The 21,169-nt window shown below is 40.9% G+C and overlaps 2 protein-coding genes across 7 annotated transcripts in view; one reads left to right on the forward strand and one right to left on the reverse strand.

The window, feature by feature from the left end:
- The window catches only part of pagr1 (PAXIP1 associated glutamate-rich protein 1), a 27,591-nt gene extending 11,810 nt beyond the window's left edge, over positions 1 to 15,781 (reverse strand). Inside the window, exons 1-2 of one of the 6 annotated variants that reach the window (XM_020453927.2) lie at positions 15,608 to 15,781; positions 12,789 to 12,975 (exon numbers count right to left, since the gene is read on the reverse strand). In XM_020453927.2, the coding sequence (XP_020309516.1) occupies positions 12,789 to 12,957 (169 nt within the window). In that variant the 5' untranslated portion in view covers positions 12,958 to 12,975; positions 15,608 to 15,781. Of the gene's footprint in view, positions 1 to 12,788; positions 12,976 to 15,146; positions 15,321 to 15,416 lie in introns of those variants that run through there. The other 5 variants (XM_020453925.2, XM_020453928.2, XM_020453930.2 and 2 more) reach the window with 5 other exon arrangements.
- Positions 15,782 to 15,982: 201 nt separating this feature from the next.
- The window catches only part of kif22 (kinesin family member 22), a 40,641-nt gene continuing 35,454 nt past the window's right edge, over positions 15,983 to 21,169 (forward strand). Inside the window, exons 1-5 of the mRNA XM_020454373.2 lie at positions 15,983 to 16,168; positions 16,371 to 16,566; positions 16,770 to 16,897; positions 17,595 to 17,749; positions 18,095 to 18,304. Coding sequence (XP_020309962.1) covers positions 16,373 to 16,566; positions 16,770 to 16,897; positions 17,595 to 17,749; positions 18,095 to 18,304 — 687 coding nt within the window. The 5' untranslated portion in view covers positions 15,983 to 16,168; positions 16,371 to 16,372. The remainder of the gene's footprint in view (positions 16,169 to 16,370; positions 16,567 to 16,769; positions 16,898 to 17,594; positions 17,750 to 18,094; positions 18,305 to 21,169) is intronic.

A 21,169-nucleotide genomic window follows, 5' to 3' on the forward strand; every position in this document is an offset into this window, starting at 1 on the left:
CAAAGCTGCAGGCTAAAGTTAAATCTAGACTTGGTTTCCTCTATCGTAATCGCTCCTCTGTCACCCCAGCAGCCAAACTAACCCTGATTCAGATGACCATCCTACCCCTGCTAGATTACGGAGACGTAATTTATAGATCAGCAGGTAATGGTGCTCTCGAGCAGCTAGATATTCTTTACCATTCGGCCATCAGATTTGCTACCAATGGGACACATCACTGCACTCCTCTGTAAACTAGTCATCTCTGTATAACTGTCGCAAGACCCATTGGTTGATGCTTATTTATAAAACCCTCTTACTGCAGCCCTCATCCTCCACATTTAACACCTGCTCTGCCAGTCACATTCTGTTAAAGGTTCCCAAAGCACACAAATCCCTGGGTCACTCGTCTTTTCAGTTCGCTGCAGCTAGCTACTGGAACGAGCTGCAACAAACACTTAAACTGGATAGTTGTATCTCAATCTCTTCATTCAAAGACTCACTCATGGATTCTCTTACTGACATGACTTAAGATGGCGCCAACAGAGATGGTCAACTTCACGTCCTTAGGAAACAATGCAGTAATTTGTTCTTTCATGTATTATTTCTTACATTGTTAGCCCAGAAAATCTGAAGTGTTATTACATACAGCCGGGAAGAACTATTGGATATAAGAACAACGTCAACTTACCAACATTAAGAGCAGTAATATAACTTTCCCGAAGTGGATCTTTTGTTCAGACCTCCACCCAGGACATTAGATTAGAACACACCCACAGGGGTGTGTTCTTTACCACCGTATTGTTCACCTAATACCTTTTTTGCAATATTGGTTAGAGCATGTAAGTAAGCATTTCACTGTAAGGTCTACTACACCTGTTGTATTCGGCGCACGTGACAAACTTTGATTTGATTTAGATCTGATCCCAGAGGTCGAACCAAAACAACTTCATCGCAGAGTAGGTAGACGGAGTGACCTCCTGGTCAGACTTAGAAAGCGAGCACACCATTCACCGCTTCTGAGCATATTATTCGCCAATGTCCAGTCTCTAGACAACAAGGTGGACAAAATTAGGGCATGAGTTGCTTTCCAGAGAGACATCAGAGAAGGTAACATTCTCTGTTTCACAGAAACATGGCTCACTCGGGATATGTTGTCAGTCGGTACAGCCACCAGGTTCCTTCAAATGTCGCACCGACAGAAACAAGCATGTCTCTGGTAAGAAGAAGGGTGGGGGTGTATGCCCCATGATTATCGACTCATGGTATAATCATAACATACAGGAACTCAAATCCTTTTTTTCACCTGACCTAGAATTCCTTACAATCAAATGCTGACCGCATTATCTCCCAAGATAATTCTCTATATGAGCCATGTAAGAAAGCTAACGTTTAAGTTCCTTGCTCAGAACATGAGAACATATGAAAGCTGGTGGTTCCTTTTAAACATGAGTCTTTCAATATTCCCAGGTAAGAAGTTTTAGGTTGTAGTTATTATAGGACTATTTCTCTCTATACCATTTGATTTTCATATACCTTTGGATGTTCTTATAGGCACTTTAGAATTGCCAGTGTAACAGTATAGCTTCCGTACCTCTCCTCGCTCCTATCTGGGCTCGAACCAGGAACACAACGACAACAGCCACCCTCGAAGCAGCGTTACCCATGCAGAGCAAGGGAAACAACTACTCCAAGTCTCAGAGCGAGTAACGTTTGAAACGCTATTACCGCACACGCCACTAACTAGCCAGCCATTTCACATCACATCGTTACACCAGCCTAATCTCGGGAGTTGATGGGCTTGAAGTCATAAACAGCAGCGCTGCTGGCAAAACGCACGAAAGTGCTGTTTGAATGAATGCTTATGAGCCTGCTGGTGCCTGCCATCGCTCAGTCAGACTGCTCTATCAAATCATAGACTTAATTATAAAATAATAACACACCAAAATACGAGCCTTAGGTCATTAATATGGTAAAATCCGGAAACTATTATCTCGAAAATAAGACGTTTATTCCTTCAGGTGAAATACAGATCCGTTCCGTATTTTATCTAAATGGTGGCATCCACCAGTCTAAATATTCCTGTTACATTGCACAACCTTCAATGTTATGTCATGATTACGTAAAATTCTGGCAAATTAGTTCGCAATGAGCCAGGCGGCCCAAACTGTTGCATATACCCTGACTCTGCGTGCAATGAACGCAGAGAAGTGATACAATTTCACCTGGTTTGCCTGCTAACCTAGATTTCTTTTAGCTAAATATGCAGGTTGAAAAATATATATTTCTGTGTATTGATTTTAAGAAAGGCATTGGTGTTTATGGTTAGGTACACGTTGGAGCAACGACAGTCCTTTTTCGCGAATGCGCACTGCATCGATTATATGCAACGCAGGACACGCTAGATAAACTAGTAATATCATCAACCATGTGTAGTTATAACTAGTGATTATGATTGATTAAGTTTAATGCTAGCTAGCAACTTACCTTGGCTTCTTACTGCATTCGCAAAACAGGCGGGCTCCTCATGAGGCAGGTGGTTAGAGTGTTGGACTAGTTAACCGTAAGGTTGCAAGATTGAATCCCTGAGCTGACAAGGTAAACATCTGTCGTTCTGCCCCTGAACAAGGCAGTTAACCCACCGTTCCTAGGCCGTCAATGAAAATAAGAATGTGTTCTTATTGAACGATGAACGATTTCCGATTGTTATTGAACGATGAACGATTTCCGATTGTTATGAAAACTTGAAAATCGGCCCTGATTAATCGGTAGACCTCTAGTTTACATATCCTAAATTACTAATCTCATATGTAGATAATATTTTATACTATCTATTGCACCTTGCCTATGCCATCGCGCATCCATGTACATATTCTTACTCCATCCCCTTACATTGTGTGTATAAGGTAGTCGCTGTGAATTTGTTAGATATTACTGCACTGTCTGAACTAGAAGCACACACATTTCACTACACTCGCATTAACATCTGCTAAACATGTGTATTGTGACCAATAAAATTAGATTGACAGTTTGCGTGTTGTATCGTTGTCTCTACCATCTTGCTGTTGTCTGTGCCCAATAATGTTTTGTGCTGCGGTGTTGCTACCATGCTGTGTTGGCATGTGTTGCTGCCACACTATGTTGTCGTCTTAGGTATTTATTTTAAATGTTTAATCCCAGCACCCATCCCCGCAGGAGGCCATTTTGTAGGCCGTCATTGTAAATACGAATTTGTTCTTAACTGACTTGCCTAGTTAAATAAAAACTAAAAAAATATGAACTGTATCTCAGTAAAATCTTTGAAATTGTTGCATGTTGCATTAATATTTTTGTTCAGTGTATTAGACCTAGGCTACAATGAATTTAAGCCATCACTTGAGCTTGGTTGTAGGTAAACATCTGAAAGAATGACAAGAAAACCCACCTAAACATGCCTAAATCCTGCTATATTGTTCTGTGGGCAGATTAAACAAAATTAGTTCAATGCAGATCAGCGCTAGATTTTCTGACGACCTAATTAAGCATTCAAAGAATCAAACATGGCTGAGGTTCGATAATGCAGTGGGGTTTCTTTGCGATCTCTGATGCGGAGGGCCTTGAATATGCAAAGTGTTTTGGAGTCCAGTGTCCAAAACCTTGGTCTCTGTCGAAGGTTGTGGGTCGTTCATCAGTACAACCCCAAACACACATCAAAAAGCATCTGGGAAGGGTTAAGGAAAAAATGCTGGATGAGTACAGATCTGAATCCATTAGAAAACCTATGGTAGCAGTTGGTCTAGACTGTAAACTAAATTATAAACTGGGTGGTTCGAGACCTGAATCCTGATTGGCTGACAGCCGTGGTATATCAGACCGTATACCACAACATTTATTTTTACTGCTCTAATTAAGTTGGTAACCAGTTTATACTAGCAGTAAGGCACCTCTGGGGTTTGTGATATATGGCTAATATACCACGGCTAAGGGCTGTGTCCAGACACTTTGTTGTGTCGTGCCTAAAAACAGCCCTTAGCCGTGGTATTTTGGCCAAATACCACACCTCCTCGGGCCTTATTGCTTAACATCACTAGGGTAGGGGGCAGCATTCAGAATTTGGATGAAAAGCGTGCCCAAATTAAACTGCCTGCTACTCAGGCCCAGAAGATAGGATATGCACATAGTAGTAGATTTGGATAGAAAACACTATAAAGTTTCCAAAACTGTTAAAATAATGTCTGTGAGTATAACAGAACTGATATGTCAGGCGAAAACCTGAGGAAAATCCATCCAGGAAGTACTATTATTTTGAAAGGCTGTTTTTCCATTGAAAGCCTATCCACCATACAAAGACTTAGGACCCAGTTCACGGTCTCTATGGCTTCCTCTGCATGTGGCCAGTCTTTAGGCATTGTTTCAGGCTTTAACTATAAAAATGAGGGAGATACAGCACTTTCAATCATCAGCCATGCGCGTGATCGGGAAAGCGCCTTTCCTATTGACGAAGCTTTTGTCCGGTTGAAATATTATTGATTTCAAAAACAACCAGAGGATTGATTTTAAACATAGTTTGGCATGTTTCTACTAACTTTTTTATTTTACTTTTTTTGACTTTTCGTCTGGACTTAGTGCACGCGCCTTAAGCATTCGGATTACTGGACAAAACACGCAAACAAAAAGGAGGTATTTGGTCATAAAGAGGGACATTATCGAACAAAACAAACATTTATTGTCTAACATGGAGACCTGAGAGTGCCACCAGATGAAGATCATCAAAGGTAAGTGATTCATTTTAATGCTATTTCTGACTTTTGTGACACTCTCCTTGGCTGGAAAATGGCTGTATGGGTTTCTGTGGCTAGGTGCAGACCTAACACAATCGCAAAGTGTATTTTCTCCGTAAAGCCTTTTTTAAATCTGACACAGCTTTTGCATTAAGGAGAAGTTTATCTTTATTCGTATGTTTAACACTTGTATCGTTTATCAATGTTTATGATGAGTATTTCTGTAATTTGATGTGGCTCTCTGCACTTTCACCGGATGTTTGTTTAAGACAATGCATTTCTGACCATAATGCGCCACTTTAAACTGAGATTTTTGGATATAAATATGAACTTTATCGAACAAAACATACATGTATTGTGTAACATGAAGTCCTATGACTGCCGTCTGATGAAGATCATCAAAGGTTAGTTATTAATTTGATCTCTATTTTGGCTTTTTGTGACGCCTCTCTTTGGCTGGAAAAATGGCTATAATGGTTTTCTGTGATTAGGGGCTGACCTAACATAATCGCATGGTGTGCTTTCGCAGTAAAGCCTTTTTGAAATCGGACACTGTGGTTGGATTTACAATAAGTTTATTTTTAAAATGGTGGATAATACTTGTATGTTTGATGAATTAGAATTATGGGATATCTGTTGTTTTGAATTTGGCGCCCTGCAATTTCACTAGCTGTTGTCGAGGTGGGATGCTAGCATCCCACTTGTACCAGAGAGGTTAAGCACCCCTCAAACACAGCTGAAGAGTGGGACAAATTGCCAGTATAAAAGTGCAGCAATCTCATTGACGGCTACAAGAAGCATTTGTCAGTAGTTATCTTGGCCAAAGGCTGTGCATCAAGTACTAGCTCCTGGCCTGGGTGCTAATATTTTTATTTCAACTTTATTTAACTAGGCAAGTCAATTAAAAACACATTCTTATTTACAGCATACCAAGAGGCAAAAGGCCTCCTGCTGAGACGGGGGATTAGAAAGAAAACATCACGACAAGAGAGACACCACAACACTGGATAAAGAGAGACCTAAGAGAACACAACATGGCAGCAACACAACAACACGGTAGCAGCACAAACATGGTACAAACATTGTTAGGCACATACAACAGTGTGAAAGGCAAAAAAGTAAGCGCGACAATACATCACGCAAAGCAGCCACAAGTGTCAATAAGGGGGTATATATTTGAATCTTTGAATTAAGAGATTAAGATAAAACTGTCCAGTTTAAGTGTTTTTTGCAGCTCATTCCAGTTGCTAGCTACAGTGAACTGAAAAGAGGAGTGACCCAGGGATGTGTGCGCTTTGGGGACCTTTAACAGAATGTGACTGGCAAAACGGGTGTTGTATGTGGAGGATGGGGGTTGCAGTAGATATCTCAGATAGGGGGGAGTGAGGCCTAAAAGTTTTTTTTATAAATAAGCATCAACCAGTAGGTCTCACGCCGGGTATACAGAGATGGACAGAGTACAGTGATGTGTCCTATAAGGAGCATTGTTGGCAAATCTGAGTGGCCGAATGGTTAAGAACATCAAGCTGCTTAAGAGCACCCTTACTTGCCAATCTATGGATGGTCATCTGAATCAGGGTTAGTTAGGCAGCTGGGGTGAAAGAGTGATTACAAATGAGGAAAGCAAGTCTAGAATTCACCTTAGTCTGCAGCTTGGATATGTGCTGAGAGAAAGACAGTGTACCATCTAGCTCCCAAGTACTTGTATGAAGTGACTACCTCAAGCTCTAAACCCTCAGAGATAGTAATCACACGGGGGGGGGGGGGAGATTCTTCTTCTTACTGAACCACAACCTTGTTCTGAACACCTCCAAAACAAAGGTCAAGGGCAGAGAAAGCTTTGTTGTAGAGCGTTTAACACAGAATCCAGGGAGGGGCCAGCTGAGTATAACACTGTTTCCTCTGCACTGCATATAAATGGATGAGAGAGCTTCCTACTGCCTGAGCTACACTACATCACCAAAAGTATATGGACACCCCTTCAAATGATCAGATTTGTGTATTTCAGCCACACCTGTTGCTGACAGGTGAATAAAATCAAGCACACAGCAATGTAAATCTCCATAGACAAACATTGGCAGTAGAATGGCCCATACTGAAGAGCTCAGTGACTTTCAACATGGCACCGTCATAGGATGCAACCTTTCCAACACGTCAGTTCGTCAAATTTCTGCCCTGCTAGAGCTGCCCCGGTCACCTTTAAGTGCTGTTATTGTGAAGTGGAAACATCTTGGAGCAACAACAGCTCAGCCACGAAGTGGTAGGACACACAAGCTCACAGAACGGGACCGCCGAGTGCTGAAGTGCGTAAAATCGTCTGTCCTCGTTTGCAACTCACTACCGAGTTCCAATATGCCTCTGGAAGCAACGGCAGCACAATAACTGTTTTGTCGTGAGCTTCATTAAATAATAAACTAAAACATCACATTTACATAAGATTTCAGACATAAGATTTCAGACCCCAACTTTGTTGAAGCACCTTTGGCAGCAATTATAGCCTTCGAGTCTTCTTGGGTATGAATACTATCTGAATGCACTGTAACGGGTGTAACGGGCCAGAGATAGATCGTCTGTGAAAAAGGGTCTACTTGCTGTTCACACAAACCAACACTGTTTTGGATGGGAATGTCCGTTCTACTAATTATAATCCTATGGGACAATTGTTATATGTATGTAATATTTGTAGCATTGTACAGCTAAGCCAGAGTCATCTTCAGACCTAACTCAAATTTAAATATCGGGCTGTGTCATCATCACTTCGGATAATTATTTGACACGTTGAACTTTTTTCATTTGAACAATTCTGGGTGGCAAAAGCTGTAAGGGGATAAGATGGGGAGAAAAAAGACAGATCAGATCTTGAAAACGTGACCGCAGTAATTGGTGAGTACGTTTTTCATCATCGATTGCAAATGAGCATTTGCGTAGTTATTGTGACTCATGGCAGAAAGAATGGTAAATATTATTCCAGCGTGTAGTCTGGAGATGTTAGCACATAGTTAGCTTAGTACAATTACTAGAAGTCTCCCACAGTAGCCAGGTCCTCTCAAAAACAGACTTTCAACTACTCCAAAGCTGGGTGGTTGGTCATTTTAGTCTTACGAAGCTATACATAGTAGGGATGCATGATATATCGGTGAATATATCAGTATCGGCCGATGCCTAGTTTAACGCACGATGTGCAAAACTGATGTCAAAGCTGACGTGCATACCTATATAACGAAGGTACATGATGTAATGAATCCATGTAAAATTTTGCGTAACACAGCATTCCTAAACTAGCCCACAATGTCTGCTGTGTGGATTGAGCAGTCAAGCAGTCATTTGAAAGAGTAACACATTTTCAGCGAGACAACTCAAAGGTGAAATCCATTAAAGCCAAGATAATGGAATTCATTGCCCTTGACAATCAACCGTTCTCTGTCGTGGGTGATGTTGGCTTTCGCCGACTGGTCGAGCACCGTTACACACTACCAAGTGCGCTATATTTCAGATGTTGCCCTACTGGAGTTACACAGTAATAGCATCACTGCTATTAGCTTCACGACATACATAGTATTGAACACCGTTTGGGTCTTTGCGTGTAAAAAAAGATAGTAGCACTCAAAGCTGTGCAAAAATAGTCAGCAAACACCGGCCACGAACGATGTGTTTACAAAACCGTGTTGGTAATAAAGCATCATTTGTTCGACCGCAACTTCTGGGGTAGCTAGCTTTAGTTTGATACCTAGCTAGCACCAATACAACCAGCTTGAAAACAATGACCAGTAGAAACTGCAGTCATTTTAATTTATTCTTAGCAATGATTTAGGAATCCTTCTGAGTAAGTATTAGCTAGGTTGCCACTTGTTGTTCACCTATTGAAATTGAACAGTTCATGAAAATAAATAGCTAGCCAGCTACTTAACCTTGTTGTCCAAAGCTAACGTTATAAAGCAGCCAGCTAGCTTCATCTGGCTAGTGAGGCTCGACCGGACCAGGGTTATGTGTTGTAAAGCTAGCCACAATAAGGATTAGGCACAATAGTAGAATTTGCGGTTTACCTTCAGAATAAAAGTATGTCATTGACAGTGATGTAAATGAATACAAATAGTAGAATTATGCCATACTTCTATTTTTTAGGCAAACTGCAAAGTCCACTATTGTGGCTAATTCTTATTGTGGCTAGAATGTACTCATCCATGATTCTTGCAAGGAATTTAACTATGGAGTTGTGCTTTGAATGGTGGTGGATAAAATGTCTTATAGGCCTACGCCTCATGACAATTTTTCTAATTAGATGGGTAGATGGGTGGGTCCGACCACCATTAATACTGTCTTATAAATTAGGGTTATTTTAGATGACACCTAGCTATATAGCTACTGAAACAGATTGTTGTTTTGCTATGTTTTTGGGGACGAACATTGTTTGCATCCATGAGCTAGATAGCTTCTTAAAAAAAAAAATGGCTAGCACTGTAGCTGCGCGAGACACCTTTACCAGCATCATAGCATACGTATTGATGAATCTTTGTGACATATGATATAAGAGTGATAGTGTAATAACTACGTAAAAATATAATGAACGAGTTAAATTATGTGGCAGTCATATTCAGGTCCTGATTGGTCAAACGTATTTGACACGCAAAGACCCAAACGGCGTTCCATAGAAATCCTGGTTGAGAATGAAACGACTGAACAATGAAATAGCACAGCAAGTAAGTGAAAGAAATAGGTTTTCATTATGTTTTACTGGTAATGGGGACATACGTAAATGCAAACAAAATAACTTTTTGGTCAGTGTGTGTAACCTTCATTTAACTGGGCAAGTCAGTTAATTAGGAACAAATTCTTATTTACAATGACAGCCTACCCAGGCCAAACCCGGACAACGCTAGGCTGTATGTCAAATTTGAGGATTCCATTGATAATTTGGTGTCTCTAAATACAAAGTGTCATAGGTGTTAAACAATTTAAATTAGGGGAAATTACATTGTGAGCAAAAATATTAATCATGTCACTTGTGTAAATTATTTTCAAAGGGTTAATGATCTTAGATTTTAGCATCTGTGGCCATTTAAGAAAATCCTCAAATCCCGGCCAAACACTCCCCTAACCTGGACGACACTGGACCAATTGTGCACCGCCCTACGGGACTCCCGATCACGGCCGGTTGTGATACAGCCTTGGGTCGAACCAGGGTCTTTAGTGACACCTCTAACACTGAAATGCAGTGCCTTAGACCGCTGCGCCACTCGGGAGTGGGGTCCAGGGGTGAGACAGAAATATTTTTGCAATTTTCACAAGCAATTATTATGAGCACAATTGCGGGCAGTGGTGCGAAATGCTGGGTTTTGATAAATAAACCAGTTGTAGTTGTGACGAGGGCTTGGCCACTCACTGGCCAAACAAGGTGTCCCATGGCTTAATATTGCATGTGTTTGTCTGAAGTTCTTTAGGTTTTTGACGGTCTTTGCGTCAATACGTTCTGTAGGTTATTGACGGTCCTTAATTCGGCTGAGGGCATGGAATATTCTCGTCCTAGTTCATTGTGGATTGACACTACAGATTAGTAGCCCTTTACATTCATACCAGTATATACGGGTTGAAAATGGCATATATAGACTCATAAGCACCTAAATTGGAACGCAGTGGCTGTACAGGTTCTCCGCTTCACAGCTCTGTATTAGTTTTTACTGACAGCTGCTCTGAACTTAAGCACTGCGCGAGACAAGAGGTTTCCCCCTCCCTCCTGCTAATTGGGCAACTTTAACAAATGTTTTTGTTGTCTGAGTGAGGGAAATGCTGTAAATTACGCGGACTCTATGTATTTTGAAGGATGAGACGTTGAGGATTATAACACATACCGCTTTGATGTCATACATGCAAGCCAAACATCCGTGAGTCCAAATGTACACTTCACATTTCCATAATCATAAAACTAATGTAATATACAGTGTCAACGTTTATGATCACTATGTTTGATGTACAGTTACAAGATGTCATGGCGCTATATCCTGGGTTGTCCTGAACAGAATTAGGTTATATTTGTTGTATTGTGAAGACAATTTGCCGTGGAACATGCATCTGAATGCACTCATGACTCCATTCTACTCTCACCAAAACTACAATTTGCTTCTCTGAATTACCTAATGAAAGCCTAACACTGTAATATCGTATTTCATAATTTAGCTAGTCATGTTGTTAATAGAACAAGCTTTCAAATTATACCCACCTGACCCAGATAATGGACCGCTTTTGGATTGCGTAAACAACAACAGTACATTGTGTAAAGGCGGAGATGCAGGGTTGTGTTCCAAACAAAACATCTACAAGTGTGCTTTCTAATACTTCCTCAACCGCACAGCAAGGAGAGCTGAAAAAAGTGCCTTATAGTTGAAGACACTTCTTTGATTCATAAAAGTGCATTCAAATTACTAAACTGTACACACTCAAAACCTTGTTGCACCTACTCCAAATTTGCTCGTTATGCTACTGAATGTATATAGTGTATTTTCAGATTTTGTTATCAACAAAATGAGGTGAAAAGTACAGTAAATGTAGAATGCACATAAAATCAATAGTGTAATATTCGGATTCAGTCTTCTGTCAGGTGAACTGTTGTGTCCTCACCTTTAGTCTAATAACTGTCCCATAATCTCCAAACTGTTCCCTTTTAATTGCTACCATGGTTATGCATTTCCATATTTCTTCTGAAAGAAAGATCTCAATTTAGCCTTATCTATATAGGCCAATTCCCACGAGTGTACAACAACAAAAAATCTGGCGTTTGCGCAATATGTTTGGAGTGTTGACAGTCAACATTGTAACTGGCTTTAACGAGTGTAGGCCTTCACGCATCGCACTTCTCAAATACAAAAATACTAGGCTCCCGTAAATGGAATTGTATGTGTGAGGCACATTCTCAATAAGCAAGATATATCCTAGGCCTGCCATTCATATGGCGTTAATGGACTGAAAAATGTTAACAGCCTACGTTTGGAGGAGCGCGCCTTTGGTAGCTGGACAAGAGGCGCTCTTTGGAAATATGGGGAGGTATTCAAGCTAAATGGAGTATGCATTGCAGGTAGGTCTATGTGAATTGTGAATAATGCAAAAGCATGTTGGCAAAAGCCTCACGTGTAGACCATTTAAAAACCTTTTATGGATAGACTACTTGCCAAATGCATGGCCAGGATAAGAAAGACACCAGACACAAGCAATTGTTACAGGAAAATAACTTAAATGTTTCTAAATAGGAGTGTCACCGGATTATCTCAACTCTCGTTCCATGATGGGCATATAGCCTACCGAAGGGTTTTTATGCACATCCAAAATAATAAAAGGAGCTGGATAAAATAATGTAATAGCCTACATAGATAAAAAGGGGATGTCCGCTCACTGTTTTGCTGCTACCACAATTCATCTTTTAATAAAGCCTTGGTGATTAAGATTTATTTCAAAGCAGTCTCACGAGCCAAACCTTTTATCGATAGTCTTGACTACCTGGGGAATGCATTGGGCATGACAAAAAAACTGCCTTCACTGAGAGGAGGTTATAAAAAAAAAATATATATGTTTCTAAATACGAGGTTTACGGCCACAAAAAGCACACCTCTCTTGTTCCATGTGCATATGGGCACTGTGCACCACGGCTGGATAGGCTGGACTTTCGTTGTCAAAATCCTGTCCTCACAAACCTTGTTACTGCTAAGACCAGCTTTTGGTTAGTCTTAAATAGCCACACCAGCACATACTGAAAATGGCACTTTGGCGCACCTTTTTAAGAACACACCTCAGATATTGACACCCCTCCCACCACAGCACAAGCGAGCTCATATAAGACAGGTAAATTACCAATTTTGGTGCTAGGGTTTGAATATAGAAGAACGCAGGCTTTAACAGGTCGAAATTGCAAACAAGCGTGCGTTTCACAATTACGCTGGCTTAACGCTAGCTGAAAATAGAGCCCATTGAGGACACTTAGGACTTAAAGCAGCTAGATAGGTAGAGGCTTCTTTCTTCCCATAAAGTTGTGAGTGTAGTTAGCATTACCCCAGAGGGGCCTACCTTTTGCATCCTCTGATTTGGTCTCCTCTGCTTTTGCAGCTGCCACATCTGTCCCGTCTTTGTCACCTTCCTCTTCCCTACCAGTGGTTTTCTCAGTGTCCCCCACTCCGAGCACCTCTATTCCCTCTCTCAGTGAGGAGTCTGTTGCAGCCTCTGCAGCCTGCATCATCTTGTTGTTGCTACTATGCTAGAGAGAGAGTTTGCGTTGAGTTACATAGCACCAGTAACAGTAATGTTTACTACAAACCCACTCCTAGTACAGAAGACATGCATATAAAAAAACATGATCTATGTTGAGAATGTGTCTTTCAACACAGCTTATGGAGAAATTTTGGGTCAGAAAAAAAGCCTGGCTATTACATGGACGCTGAACATTTAGCCTACTCCACAGTCCCTTTGGAAGCTCTAGTCTACATTCCCTGGTTATATTCTGTTGATTAACTCTTTTAAACTGTCTCCATGGGTAAGGTAATACATGTTACCTTACAAAAAGTTGGTTTAAAACTAATCCTTGATGCGGACAAGACTAAATATACAGTGCCTTCAGAAGGTATTCATACCCCTTGACTTATTTCAACAACAAAAAAGGCATCTTTGACAGCGATTACAGCTGTGAGTCTTTCTGGGTAAGTCTCCACACCTGGATTGTGCAACATTTGCCCATTTATTTTTTTCAAAATTCTTCAAGCTCTGTCAAATTGATTGTTGATCATTGCTAGACAACCATTTTCAGGTTGCCGTAGATTTAAGTAAAAACTGTAACTCGGCCACTCAGGAACATTCACTGTCTTATTGGTAAGAAACTCCAGCTTAGATTTGGCCTTGTGTTTAAGGTTATTGTTCTGCTAAAAAAAATGTTTTGAATCTCCCACTGTCTGGTGGAAAGCAGACTGAACCAGGTTTTCTCCCGTGCTTAGCTCCATTACATTTAAAAAAAAATCCTGAACACCCATAATGATTACAAGCATACCCATAACATGATGCAGCCACCACCGTGCATGAAAATATGGAGAGCAGTACTCAGTAATGTGTTGTATTTGCCCCAAACATAACACTTTGTATTCAGGACAAAAAAGTTAATTGCTTTGCCACATAGTATTACTTGTTACGATTACTTGTTGCAAACAGGATGCATGTTTTGGAATATTTTTATTCTATACAAGCTTCCTTCTTTTCACAATATAATTTAGGTTAGTATTGTGAAGTAACTACAATGCTGTTGATCCATTCTCAGTTCTCCTGTCACAGTCATTAATTAAACTCTGTAAAATAAAAAAATGTAAATAAAAAAGCTGAATATCCCTTTGAGCATGGTGAAGTTCTTAATTACACTTTGGATTGGTGTATCCAAACACCCAGTCATTACAATTTAATGTCACCGTTGGCATCATGGTGAAATCCCTGAGTGGTTTCCTTCCTCTTTTGCAACTAAGTTAGGAAGGACGCCTGTGTCTTTAATGACTGGGTGTTTTGATACACCAATCCAAAGTGTAATTAATGGTGGTCGAATCTGTTTTTCAAATTCACTGCTCAACTGAGGGACCTTACAGATACTTGTATGTGTAGGGTACTGACATGAGGTAGCCATTAAAAAAATTATGTTAAACACTATTGCACACAGAGTGAGTCCATGCAACTTATTATGACTTGTTGAGCACATTTTTACTCCTGAACGTATTTAGGCTTACAAAGAGGTTGAATACTTATGGACTCGTATATGTAGAATACCTCAATTTGAGGTTTGTCTCTTAGAAGAGTTTAAACAGGACATGTTGCCACGGGTATTTTCCAAGTTCCATTGATTTCAATACAATATCGATGTGGTTGATTAATTTGCGTGCGCACTATTAGTTACAGTAAAACAAGCTCATCAATTTCAGTCTGGAGTGACCGCTTGACAAATATTAGTGAGTGGGCAGTTTTAAATGTACTAATTTAGCAAAATACAAGTAAGCTGAACACACATCTGACATGTGTATAGAGTATTTTTTTTATGTCTTGGTCTTCAACATATCAATGTATTTCAACATATTGATTATTCATTTGGACAGAATTCTACTTAAATCAGGTAAAAACGACTGAATAAGCCAAAAAACATGATATGATTGATAGATTTGGATGATAGTGAAATCGTGAAAATATGTTTTTTGCCTACTTTAAGCCTAGCTACACATTACATGTTATTAAAGTCAGCTAGCTATATGCTAGCTGACTAAACTCCACTCCATGGTGAAGACGTTTCTGATGAACTCCACCAAAGGAGTGGAGCAGAGACCAGGGTTTGTGGAATTCAAGTCCGACTACAATCGATTTGCCTAAGGTCAATACTTCAAAATAATTGAATTACGAAACATGTACCTTGTACTTGTGTGTCCTCTGTAGTTGCCTGCCTTTCTTTGTTTGCTGAAATCCATACTTTTTCAATAAACGTTAATCAAATACAACCACGGGCTGGTTTCCTTGTTGAGATTCAACTGGCACATGCGATGAGTTGCCATCTTAGATCAACAGTAATGAGCAAATTGATAAAGTTTGAATCTCAGCAAACAAACAAAACCATGCAACTACACTGTGGACAAATATATGTAAATTAAGCGTTTCAGAATTAAACACGTTTAAAGCATTGACCTTGGGCGAATCGTTGTAGTCGGAGCTGAATTCCACCAAGCCTGGTCTCTGCTTCAATCCTTTGGTGGAGTTCATCATAAACTTCCTTCACCATGGAGTGGAGTTTAGTCAGCTAACTATATGTTAGTGAGCAGAAACATGAATTGCAATTATCACTGTAAGAAACTATTGCAAGATATTGCGTTTGCTACCTTAATCCAATTGTCAGTTTGTTTTCGCAGATCGGCTAGACAACGCAAATTATCCTACCAGTTAGTTAAATGCATCAAAAGTCTAAACATTCAAAACTAAGCAGATGGGAGACACACAGACGTAAACACAGCGCCATTTTCTGGAGAAACGAGACACAGACAGCGGGGGCGGGGCGTAGGGAACCCATATGCACCCAGAAATAATTATCCATTTCCAAGCTTCATGATTTCGGGTAACAATATTCAAATCGAACAAATGTATATTATATTGCTTACTTGTAAATTGCAACATTTGCGTGATTTTGACTATTTAATTTTTGGAATGAGGAAGTGGTGGAGGAAGTTTACGTCATAGGTCATACGACCAAGAGTGCCGATTGGCTCAGTTTGGTTACGGCCCCTGTGCTTTATCGTTTGAAAATATTGGGCGGAAGGCCATTTTACGATCGTTTAAGTCTTTCTTTTTTTATCAACAAATTCTGGCATCATTTACTTTAGCAAAACATCTTGAACTTTTTTTTATACAAACAACATTTTATAGAGAACAGAAGAAAACTTTCGGTAAGGTTGAGTGTTTTATTCGCTTTAGATTCTCGACAACTGAACTGGCGAACGACATCTAACAACAAAGATAGCCAGCGGTCTGCCTGCCACCCTATGTGTTTCGAGCTTGTTTGCTAGCTAACATTAGCTGGCTAACCCGTGTTTATTGGACTCTCATTGTCAGTTTCTAGCTAAGTAAAGGTAATTTCTTGTTTCATAGACATGGCAGCCCAGCGCGTGGCTGAGGACGTTGCGAGAGGAACCAAACAGACAGCCAGGGTTCGGGTTGCGGTGCGACTACGGCCCTACATGCACATGCAGGACCAGAAGGGCGAGGGGGCCTGCGTAAGAAGACTGGATACGAAGACCCTGGAGATAATCAACTGGAGGAACGCCACAGAGACTCTGCAATACCAGTCAGTGGCTTTTTGCCTGATACAATATCAACCTTTAGTCATCACATGCCAGTTTATTTTAATACTTGATAAAAAAATGTGGTTGAACATAGAAGACGGTGTGTTTGGGGACCAGATGGATCACTTGCTTCCTTTCGTGTGTGTGGCACAAAATACCACAGGCAACAGACTGTGTCCCTTAAAAATTCTGTGGTGGGTTTCAGGTTTGATGTCTTCCACGGTGAGGAGACAACTCAACAGGAGGTGTTCCTCTCCTCAGTGAAGCCCATTCTGCCCCACCTACTGAAAGGACAGAACGCCAGCGTCTTTGCCTACGGCCCAACAGGAGCTGGTATGTCAAAGGGCTCTCCTTTTATGTATTCCTTTGAGGGTGATACAAGGTACTGTCGTTGAGTTACTGCCACAGACTGAGTTCAGGTTAAACATCAGTACTTTCACTCTCATAAGATTGGCCCTATACGTCCTTCCACTGCTTATTTATATCATTGATGTTTCTAGAGCTGCTTATCCGCGCTGTGCGTATGTGCAGCTTTGAGTATACCCTAATGCAACGGTTCCCAGCCTTTACAGGGACCACCAAATCAGTCATTGGGGCGGCAGGGTAGCCTAGTGGTTAGAGCGTTGGACTAGTAACCGAAAGGTTGCAAGTTCGAATCCCCGAGCTGACAAGGTACAAATCTGTCGTTCTGCCCCTGAACAGGCAGTTAACTCACTGTTCCTGGGCCGTCATTGAAAATAAGAATTTGTTCTTAACTGACTTGCCTAGTAAAATAAAATAAAAAAATAAGTTGCAGTGAATATAACATATTAAAGGCATCTTATTACAAATTGGGAAAATATATATTTTTTAATTGATGCATTCGCTACTGCCCGCGGATCACGGCTTGAAAACCACTGCTCTAATTTGCATTATCAGTAAATGGCTCAACGAGTGGTTAGCAGCAATATTTTATATCTGGAAGCATGCTAGAAAACTCCATTATCCACCAGCCAGCACCAACCGCCTGCTCCTCTATCTCCTCACCCAGGGAAGACCCACACTATGCTGGGCAGTCAAGAACAGCCAGGGGTGATCCCACGGGCGGTCCGAGGTGTCTTCAACCTGGTGAAAGCCAAGGAGAGGGAGCTCGAAGGCTGGGACTACAGCATCGGCATGTCCTACCTGGAAATATACAACGAGAAGGTAAGACTGGGTGGTCTGATGTTTTATGAAATATGCTTAGCTGTTTTGTTTGGTTATAATTGTTGCTGGTGTTTATTGTGATGCATTGTGAGTGCTTTCATGTGTTTGCAAATATGTCCTTAATCAATTTTTCATTCCTCGCCTCCTCAAAACACATCAGGGGAGAAAGTCAGAGGGGAGGGACCTTAGATCCTCTCCTCCAATGCATTTTTGAGAATGAGGTGGACACACAGAATAGAAAGTGAAACGAATGTTGAATCAATGATTTGGTTTTATTGTATTGAGACTTTTTTTGGCCGTGTTTTTACATCTCATGGTCGGTCCCTGCCTCTTTCCCTGTTCCAGGTGCTGGACCTGTTGTCCCCCAGTGCTCAGGATCTGCCCATCCGAGAGAACAAGGACAGGAACATCCTCATCCCGGGCCTGACCCACACGCCCCTCTCCTCCTTCTCCAACTTCCACTCTCATTTCATCCCTGCCAGCCTCAACCGCACCACGGCCTCCACCAAGCTCAACCAGCGCTCCAGCCGCAGCCACGCCATTCTACTCATCAAGGTTTCTACACACTCTTGACTCCCATAGGTTTATATATTTCCCATGAATGACTTAGTATTAGATGCATAACATGACATGGATAGATTTACATAAAGCATCCCTCTGGTTGCTGCTGCTATGCCTGTTGGGACCATCTCGGAGAGGTAAAGACCTATGTCTTTAATAGCACTGTCCGTGTGGCTAGTGAATAAGGCAACTCATATTTAGCAGTCTGAACACAGATTTAGATATCTCTGTAGCAGAGCCATAGGTGGAGCATGAAATGATTCCCTACCCTCTCCCTTCCTATTTCCCTCCACTCTCCATACCTTTATCCTTCTCCACTTTTCTCCCTTGCTCCTTCCCCACCATACCTTTATCGTTTTCCCATTCTTCTTTTCCTCCTCAATTATAATGGTTAATTCTAAATGTGGGCCTTGGTAATAATGTCCAACTGACACTAGTGGGAATTTATCGCTTCTCCTTGTGCTTTAAGCAAATTGTCTGAATTACTGTCTGACTACCGTAATTGCTGGACTATTAAGCGCACCTGAATATAAACCGCACCCACTGAATTATAAAAAAATATGTATTTTGTACATAAATAAGCCGCACATGTCTAGGTGGCAGGTGCCTACCAGTACATTGAAACAAATGAACTTTACACACCCTTTAAACGAAACACGGCTTGTAACATAAATAAATAGGCTTTAACGAAACACGGCTTGTAACAAAAATTTAAACAGTAGCCTACCAAGAAAGTAATTGGTCACTATTTTCCTCCTCCTGTGCACTGAAACCACTTACGTCATCTCCTTCGGTGTCGGAGTTGAATAGCCTCAGAATTGCTTCATCCGATGTTGGATCGTTTTCATTGTCGCTCTCGTCACTTTCATCCGGAGGAAAATACCCCGCTGAGCTCATGCTGCCCCTTCAACACGCAGCAGTCCAGCCTTTCGAAACCCGTTGATGATAGTGGATTTTTTGACAATGCTCCACACTGTCAGGACCCACTGGCAGACTTGACCATAAGATGCTCTTTGCCTGCGGCCCGTTTTAGTGAAGGATTGCTCCCCACTTGTCATCCAAGCCTCCCACTGAATAAGGAGCGCCACCTTAAATGCACGATTTACACTGATGTCGAGTGGCTGCAAATACTTTGGGCCATCTGCTTTTCTTCCCTCTGAAAGCTTTTGTTGTCTTTCTGCACTGAGTCAGTTCCTCACGCTGCTGTTTCCAACGTCTTATCATCGACTCATTAAGGCCAAGCTCCCATGCAGCAGCTCTATTTCCTTTTCCAACAGCCAGATTTATCGCCTTCAACTTGAAAGCTGCATCATATGCATTTCTCAGTGTCTTTGCCATGATGAGGGTGACAAAATTACTACCGTAATCAGAATGATGGGAAGTTTGAGCGCGCTCGATTTACGTCACATTATGTGACGGTGCTCAGTTTTTTGGCGGCATGAATCTTGTTAAAGCGGGAAAAATCCATAAATTAGCCGCTTCATTGTATAAACCGCGAGGTTCAAAGTGTGGGAATAAAGTAGCGGCTTATAGTCCGGAAATTACGCTATGTTAAATCTGAATTATTCATTTTGGAAGATTTTTAATCTGGATTGTTTGATGCCAGTATCAGATTGGCTGAGAGAGATTTAGCTCAGTACAAATATAACTTGGCTGATAACTAAAACATCTTGCCCCAACTTTAAACACCCTGAAAAATGAACTATTTTAGATATTATTCTAACAAATGCCCCACATAAGTACACTGCCAATGGAATATTTTAAGGATTCAAATCTTTCCCTTTAAAGACAATTCAATAAAGATCTAAATACATGGGCTCCGATACAGGAACGACGTGTTTTAGTTTGAAACGATTCGGTTTGATTAGAGAATGAATCAATGCACTAACATTTGTTGCTTAAACACATTCATTTTCCATTCTAAATTCAAATCTGCTGTTGATGGAGCTCATGAGCTGGCCTCTGCGCTGGATCTGTCTGAGCTGACGTGTGTTTGTGTATAAATTGTGTGTGTCTATGGTGTATGTACGATGTAGGCACCTGATCTGAGCCATAAGGGAGACTAGGCATCTACCTCTCCACTATCATGATGGGGTGGTGGGCAGCGGCAATGTAGCATGTTTTTTGTGTGTGTGTCCATTCTGATATCGCCTTCACCCAGTAATTAACTTCACAACTTTGGATTTCACCTCATCTCAAAATCAAATGGTTTTGACCGTCCTGAAGTTTTAGTGAGCTTCTTTTCTCCTGGTTTTGCTTCGCAAAGTGATTAATGTGCTCAGTTATGAAATTATCAATTTCACCCTCTATTTCTCAAGATGACCATATACACTGATTGTTTAGCCTAAAGCAAAACTATTGCTGACGGTGAACCTGAAGAATCAAAATCAAATCTATTGTTGTCCCTGTTCAGCAGGTAGCCTATAGCCAGATGAGTTGCCTCCGGTAGCTTAATTTTATTTCAAATAAAATGCAATTTTCAAGAGTGCATCACGGCTCGGCCTTAACGCCTGTCTCATCTTGTCCAGAACAAGTAACAAAAAAAATGGATCACCAATCAAACAATTACTCCAATCGGAATTGGATCAGAGAGACAAACATTGGAATAATATTCAAATCTGTTTTTCCATGTAGTCCTACGTGCATATTGGCTACAGTCTCATGTACAAACCGATGCTGACATGAAGGCGCCAGAAAATGTAGTCAAACTTTAAGACTTTTAATTACATAAATTTGACAAATATAATGAAAGATAAATTAACATGAATGTCTAAAGGCTTGATTCTGTCGGTATACTCGAGACACAGTTCGTTCAGATCAAATGGTCACAAAACCGGAGGGTGAAGGAGAGTACCTTTT

This window comes from Oncorhynchus kisutch, linkage group LG20 (genome assembly GCF_002021735.2).
Source record: "Oncorhynchus kisutch isolate 150728-3 linkage group LG20, Okis_V2, whole genome shotgun sequence".
Classification (NCBI taxonomy): domain Eukaryota; kingdom Metazoa; phylum Chordata; class Actinopteri; order Salmoniformes; family Salmonidae; genus Oncorhynchus; species Oncorhynchus kisutch.